At 51.5% G+C, this 7,473-nt stretch overlaps 1 protein-coding gene across 1 annotated transcript; it reads right to left on the bottom strand.

The window, feature by feature from the left end:
• Nucleotides 1-582: 582 nt before the first annotated feature.
• LOC147251604 (polyadenylate-binding protein-interacting protein 2-like) lies at nt 583-3,015 on the bottom strand. The gene is made up of 4 exons (XM_086222767.1): nt 2,873-3,015; nt 2,490-2,662; nt 1,347-1,511; nt 583-1,230 (listed from the first exon to the last, which is right to left on the bottom strand). Exons 2-4 carry the CDS (start codon nt 2,634-2,636, stop codon nt 1,165-1,167), a joined length of 378 nt encoding a protein of 125 aa, XP_086078893.1. The 5' UTR covers nt 2,637-2,662; nt 2,873-3,015; the 3' UTR covers nt 583-1,164.
• Between the last annotated feature and the right edge of the window lie 4,458 nt (nt 3,016-7,473).

Below are 7,473 nucleotides of genomic sequence, written 5' to 3'. Positions count from 1 at the left end.
ATATTTTATTTGTTTAGGAAAAACTAGTTTCTGATTAAAACCGGCCCGGTGGAGCAGTGGTCCTCCCTGTGGCCCCCCATCAAGAGGGTTGTGGGTGGAGCCCCGGCTGCAGCACGGGGTCTTTCTGGGTGAGTCTCCATGTTCTCCCTGTTCCTGCTGGGTTCTCTCTGGTACTCCAGCTTCCTCCACAGTCCAAAGACATCAAGAGGGACCAGGTTAATCCAGACTCTAAATTGACCGTAGGCGTGGCTGGGAGAGCCAATGGTTGTCTGTCTCTATGTGTTGGCCCTGCCATGGACTGGTGACCTGTCCAGGGGGAAGGCTGCTGGGATAGGCTCCACCCCCACCACCCTCAACAGGAGGAGAGGGAGAAGATGGAGGGATGGATGATGGATGGAGGGATGGAGGGATGATGGATGGGTTGAGGGATGATGGAGGGAGGGAGGAATGGGTGGATGGAGGGATGATGGATGGTAGGTGGGTGGATGGTGAGTGGATGGAGGGAGGGAGGGTGGATGTTTTCTAATAAATCAGATATTATCAATAACTGATATCAAATCAATCAGGCTACTTCTGAACTTTTTCTCCATAAACATTTATTTTTAAACTGCTTTAAGAAAAAATATATTTTTACAACATTTTTATTGACTCATTTTTGTACAGTACTTAATTATTTTATGTGCATTTAGAAAACTCAACATCAGTTAACAAGGCGGCGGAACACCGGCGCCTCTGACAGTCAGCAGAGCGCGACAGAAGAAACAAAGGATGCTGGGAAACAGCTGGACAGAAGCAGCTCAAACTGGGTCAGAATTGGGCGGGGCTACAGAAGGATTTCTATTCATTTTAATTTTTATGATGTTTGTTAGTCATAATACTGTTTTTGAAGGAAATCAGCTGGTAGATGATGTCACTGATGATCAATAAGTGATCAATCAGCTTCGATGGAAGAGACGTCTAAATTGAACGGAAATCAGATCGAAAATGTCAAAGTGTGTTGGTGGTATCAGGAACCAGTTTGTTCCCAGTGCCCTCGGAGAGCTTTTACATTCAGAGACAGAACTTTGGCAGAACATCAGGCTGAAGGTCAGGTTGTGTCTGGAAAATACGTCAGACATCTTGATGATGTCACAGTGCGGTCTGGATGGGTTGGACCCAGCCGGGTCACATGACATGCTTCTGGATGCCTGGAGTGAACTCCTTGGCATTTGGGTTCAGGCTGCTGGTGATCTGGAAGGAGAGAGAAAAAGGTTTCTTCTCTTGAAGGGTAAAAGTTGTAAACAGATGTGAAGATGAAATCTGACCCGGCGACCAGGTGGCAGCAGCTGCTGACTGGCTGGACTCACCGCCACATCGCCGTCGAGTGCCAGCAGGCCAATCTGCTCCTGCAGCTGAGAAACGGCGTGAGATGGCAGGTCTCTGGACGGGATGAACCACTCCCACTCCTCCTCATCCAGCATCTCCTGGAAGCAGCGCTCCATGAAGTCCTCCTCCCAGAGCTCCTCCTCCACCTCCCCCCACACACATCCCCCCACACACGTTGGTCATGTGAAGACTCTGACACATGTCCTGAACTCATTTCTGAGGGAGAACTTTGTTGGTGTCAGAAATGAAAGAAAGACTCATTTATTCCGCCATCAGTTCCGGCCTCGCGCACGTGTGCTGAGGACCAACATGGAGGCTGCCGCTACCTGAGTTCCCACTCATTCCAGGTGGGGATCCATCGTAACATTCAGATGCAGCGGCTGCCGCCAGACTGCCGCACCACTCAGACCGCATCACATTTTCCTTGGCGCCTTCAAGGTTTTGTGTTATGTGCTTCAGTATGTTTGTAGTTAAGACATCGTTACAGTGATGTCAATAATCAGCTGACCTGATTCTAAATGAGACAATAAGGTGTTTCCATGAGTTTCTTCTAGAATATTCCATCACATTCCTGTTTGTCCTACTGACGACTGAAACCTCATTGACACAAACTCAGAGTTGGTTTCTGTCCTTTTTTCCTGCTAACGAATCAGAACTCTGATCACGAATCAGAGGCTATCTGCTAGCAGGACAGGCGCTACCGACCAGCCGATCGCTACAGCGCCACGATGACCTCATCCATCATTCCATGACAATGCCCTGGTCAGGGTTTTGTGTTTTCCAGGTCCATGTAACCACAGCCAGCATTTGGCCCCTGATGGAGGGGAACTTTGGCCCTTCCTAGCGTCTCTATGAGCTAGTACACCAAACTGCTCTTCATCTCTTGTGGAAAGTATAAATACTCTTAAGAATTACTAAAGTATTTCTACGAGAAATGGTTTGTAGTATCAGTATGATGACCTCAACCTGTTCCCTGGGATCATTCATTGATTCATCTCCTGACTGCAAGGTCACACTGTCAGCAGTTGACGTCACGGGTGACCCTTCAGAGGTCAGCATTCTGCTGTTTTCTGTCCAATGGACTTGTCCCCCTCTCCTCCTGGTGAGCTGGCTCCGCCCCTCACCTGTCTGTTGAACTCTTCCTCGTTCTCCATCCACATGTACTCGGCGAACGGGTTCTCGTCCAGGTTAAACTGGTTGAAGTGGTTGAGAATGTCCTCGGCCGTGACCGCCATGTTCGGGGCGACGTTGCTGAGACTCGGGTCCTTCATGTCGCCAAGGCAGGAGCAAGCTGCACCTGCGACAGCAGGGACAACAAGGGTTAACAACCTCGAACGCGTTCGTTTGTTAGTTGTGATAGCAGCTAGCCAGCCAACAATAGCAGTAGCTAACGAGCTGCCGCCATAAATACAGGCAACAAACGAACGTTAAGACGACGGAAGCGCCTCCAGGCGGGAGTTCTGACTATGGAGGGAAATTGGACGTCGTGTTATAATGTCGGAAATACCTGGAACGCGAATGAGTTCGACGGCTTCCAAGACAAGCGGAGAAGTGGAACGCCTCAACTGTAATGGCTGCGTGGCGTCTGTTTGTTTACTTCTCTTACGTCACTCCGCGCTCGCCTGTGATTGGTTAAACCGCGCCTGTGCCTTCACGGACCGCCCGGCCCATGAAAACAAGCGGGCGCCGACCGTCGGAAAGGGGAACACATCGACTTATTCTGACCGATGACGTGTGAGAAAGAGGGCGTCGCTCTCAGTGAGTTTAACCTAAATATGTGATCATAAAAATGAACGTAAAATGTGATCTGCTCAGTTTCCTGCCAGTCCGTCTGAGGTTGGACGGCAGCGGGAGTCTGGAGCCTTCATGATCATCTGGAAAATGTGCCACATTCAAGGCTACCATGAAGGTCACATGGACATCGAAGTCCAAACTCCGAGATCCAAGTAAGAGAGGTTTTGTAATGTCATATATGATGAAGGGCTCAGCAGTGAATCATGAAACCAGAACCACGGACGGAACCTTTGACCCAAACACCCAGGACTGAGAGACCAGCTGAGCCACTGCAGCGGTCCAGGTGATCTCATTAGGAGGAGAAGATGATTCTGGTGGTGATCAGCCTGAATCCCCCTGGAGAGACGGTATCAAGTGTGTACTGAGCCAGTACTGAGAGTGTACTGCTACTGAGGGTACTCCAACAGAGGCTTCAGCTATCTGCTGATGTCATATTTCCCCACACTCTCACTCAGCACCGGATCCCCTCAAGGCTGCGTCCTGAGCCCTCTGCTGTTCGCCCTGTACACCCACGACTGCACAGGACGAGACAGCGTACAGGGCTGAGGTAGAGAAACTGTCTCACTGGTGCTCAGTCAACAACCTGACCCTGAACGTCCATAAGACCAAAGAACTCATTATGGAATTCAGGAAGAACAGACAGGACCACACCCGCCTCCTTCTGCTGACTCATCAGGCTCTCAATGATGAAACTCCATCCTCTGAAAGAGCTCATTAGTCCCTCCTGTCCCACCAGAGCACTCCGCTCCCAGAATGCAGGTCTGTTAGTGACTCCCAGTATCAATAAACCAGACTGGGAGGTAGAACCTTCAGGTACCGGCTCCTCTACTGTGGAACCAGCATCTCTCCATGGGTCAGAGAGGCAGACACTCTGACTACTTTTAAGTCCAGGCTTAAGACCTTCCTCTATGACAGAGCCTTCAGTCAGGACTGGTTCAGGTAGCTCTGAACCATTGATAGCTATGCTGCTACAGGCTGAGACTGCTGGGGGACACATCAGGTTACATGGAGCCCTTCCCTCCTCTCCTCTCCTCTCCTCTCCCCCTCTCTCCTCCTCTCCTCCCCGCACATTTTTGGAACTGTCACTACCACTACTTGTTGCACTTTGCAGTTTGGCCTTGGTGTCTCTCAGACTACCATCCAGTCCCCCATCAAGCTGGCTTGCTCTCCCTGCCTCCCCTTCCATGAATCAGTCTACCATCCAGTCCCCCATCAAGCTGGCTTGCTCTCCCTGCCTCCCCTTCCATGAACCAGTCTACCATCCAGTCTCCCGTCAAGCTGGCCTGCTCTCCTTGCCTCCCCTCCCATGAACCAGTCTACCATCCAGTCCCCCATCAAGCTGGCTTGCTCTCCCTGCCTCCCCTCCCATGAACCAGTCTGCCATCCAGTCCCCCATAAAGCTGGCTTGCTCTCCCTGCCTCCCCTCCCATGAACCAGTCTACCATCCAGTCCCCCATCAAGCTGGCTTGCTCTCCCTGCCTCCCCTTCCATGAACCAGTCTACCATCCAGTCCCCCATCAAGCTGGCTTGCTCTCCCTGCCTCCCCTCCCATGAACCAGTCTACCATCCACTCCCCCATCAAGCTGGCTTGCTCTCCCTGCCTCCCCTCCCATGAACCAGTCTACCATCCAGTCCCCCATCAAGCTGGCTTGCTCTCCCTGCCTCCCCTTCCATGAACCAGTCTACCATCCAGTCCCCCATCAAGCTGGCTTGCTCTCCCTGCCTCCCCTCCCATGAACCAGTCTACCATCCAGTCCCCCATCAAGCTGGCTTGCTCTCCCTGCCTCCCCTTCCATGAACCAGTCTACCATCCAGTCCCCCATCAAGCTGGCTTGCTCTCCCTGCCTCCCCTTCCATGAACCAGTCTACCATCCAGTCCCCCATCAAGCTGGCTTGCTCTCCCTGCCTCCCCTTCCATGAACCAGTCTACCATCCAGTCCCCCATCAAGCTGGCTTGCTCTCCCTGCCTCCCCTTCCATGAACCAGTCTACCATCCAGTCCCCCATCAAGCTGGCTTGCTCTCCCTGCCTCCCCTCCCATGAACCAGTCTACCATCCAGTCCCCCATCAAGCTGGCTTGCTCTCCCTGCCTCCCCTTCCAGAAGCTTCCTTCTTCAGCTGTTATTAACATTTCCATGTTTCCTCCATTCTGTGTTATAAACTGTTTTCTTGTCTGTACCAACATCTCCTGCACGTCTGCCCCTCCTGGTGAGGGATCCTCCTCCCCTCCTCACCCTGAGGTTTCTCCCATTTTTCCCTGTTCAAGGTTTTCTATGGAGTTTCTCCTCAGTCGATGTGAGGCTCTGAGGGCAGAGGATGTTGTTATGATGCCATGAAGCCTGGAGACAAACTGGTGGGGAAAACAGGCTACAAAGAAAACTGTCTTGCCTTGCCTCATAAATGGAGAACAGGTGGAAACTGTCACCACCTTCAGGTTCCTGGGCACCCACATCTCCTCTGACCGCTCCTGGACCTACAATGTCAGGGCCCTGGTGAAGAAGGCTCAGCAGCGGCTGCACTTCCTGGCGTCCTCAGGAAGAACAGCCTGGACTCTGAGCTGCTGCTGGGCTCCTACCACTCGTCCGTGGAGAGCGTCCTGACCCACAGTCTGGGAGTGTGGTACGCTGGCTCCACAGCAGAGGATAGGAAGGCGGTGCAGAAGGTCGTAAACACCGCCCAAAAAATCATCGGCTGCCCTCTGCCCACCCTGGAACAGATCTCCTCATCCTACTGCCTCAGGAGAACCAAGGCCATCACAGCCGACCCCACCCCCCCTGCCCACCCCGTGTTTGACCTGATGCCCCCAGGCAGGCGCTTCAGGTCAATTAAGTCCCGCACCAGCAGACTCACGAACAGTTTTTTCCCCTGGGCCATCAGGACTGCCAACACCCAAAAACACTGTTAATGCACACACACATGAACTTGTCTGGACTCCCCATCAACAACCACCAAACTACCTCATCCTGGACTGCACCTTAAATTTTCTCTGCACTTTTGAAAATTGCTTTTTGCACCTTCCACATTTTCATTAGGGCCTGAGCCTGAAGGTCCTTCAGGTGAAGACCCTCTCATGTTTGCTCAGCAGATGAACACATCAGCAGCACTAAAAACACTATAAACACCCACTAACCAGTGTCCCAGCCCCCCCAACACCCATGAGGCAGCTGGGCCAGATGGCCTGGAGCCAGTTTTCACATCCACACCTTTCAAAACCTGGTCCTGGACTGTTCTTGCTGTCAATGAGCGCCCAATATGAGCATCATCTAATTTCACCCCTGAACATGCATGAAATTCACTGAAATTCGCCACACTTGTCCAGTCTGGCTAAACATTCACTAATCAAACAAAAAAACACCACAAAAGTCTAAAGCGCCACCTTGGGAGCCACACACCTAAAAGATAATTTTTTATAATTTGGAGCGCTATAACTCCTCCCAGGAATGTCCAAAAAACATGGGACCAACACCGTTGGACTCGTCTCATCAAGACCAACAATTCCTACACTCTGACCCCTCACCTGTCTACCACAGAATGTCCACAAATTGGACAAAACTGTCAAAATGAGCACTTTTTTCACTGCCCGAACAAAATCTATCCCTCCTAAGGCATTCATGCTATCGCTTCCAAACTTTGCCAAATTAATCACACAACTCTGCTCTTCAAAAATCTTTAAAAGTTTTTATCTGAATTACTCGATTCCCATTTTACAAGCCCTCAAAGTGGGGGAGACACGTTTCACCTTCCAATGGAAACCTATGGGGAGACGGTGTCCTCTCAGGTACATACTGTCAAACAAACGCTTCTCACGTCTACACCATCCATCCCACAGCTCAGCACAGCACAGATCAAAGACAGAGCAGTGGGGGAGGGGTTCTTAAAGGGCCAGCTCTCAGCTCTGCTCTCTCTCTAGCACAGATCAAAGACAGAGCAGTGGGGAGGGGTTCTTAAAGGGCCAGCTCTCAGCTCTGCTCTCACTCTAGCACAGATCAGAGACAGAGCAGTGGGGGAGGGGTTCTTAAAGGGCCAGCTCTCAGCTCTGCTCTCTCTCTAGCACAGATCAAAGACAGAGCAGTGGGGAGGGGTTCTTAAAGGGCCAGCTCTCAGCTCTGCTCTCACTCTAGCACAGATCAGAGACAGAGCAGTGGGGGAGGGGTTCTTAAAGGGCCAGCTCTCAGCTCTGCTCTCACTCTAGCACAGATCAGAGACAGAGCAATGGGGAGGGGTTCTTAAAGGGCCAGCTCTCAGCTCTGCTCTCACTCTAGCACAGATCAAAGACAGAGCAATGGGGAGGGGTTCTTAAAGGGCCAGCTCTCAG

Source organism: Aulostomus chinensis, chromosome 13 (genome assembly GCF_037954235.1).
Source record: "Aulostomus chinensis isolate RoL2024-O1b breed Wild chromosome 13, RoL_Achi_v1.0, whole genome shotgun sequence".
Lineage (NCBI taxonomy): Eukaryota > Metazoa > Chordata > Actinopteri > Syngnathiformes > Aulostomidae > Aulostomus > Aulostomus chinensis.
Note: the sequence above shows the minus strand (reverse complement) of the source record. Positions and strands in the feature narration are given on the sequence as shown.

Excerpts from the sequence above, each read along its gene's own strand:
- LOC147251604 (XM_086222767.1), bottom strand. The coding sequence starts at position 2,636 with ATGAAGGACCCGAGTCTCAGCAACGTCGCCCCGAACATGGCGGTCACG. Across the intron at positions 1,512-2,489 it reads AGGAAGAGTTCAACAGACAG|GTGGAGGAGGAGCTCTGGGA; the intron begins GTGAGGGGCGGA and ends GTGTGGGGGGAG. Across the intron at positions 1,231-1,346 it reads CACTCGACGGCGATGTGGCG|ATCACCAGCAGCCTGAACCC; the intron begins GTGAGTCCAGCC and ends CTCTCCTTCCAG.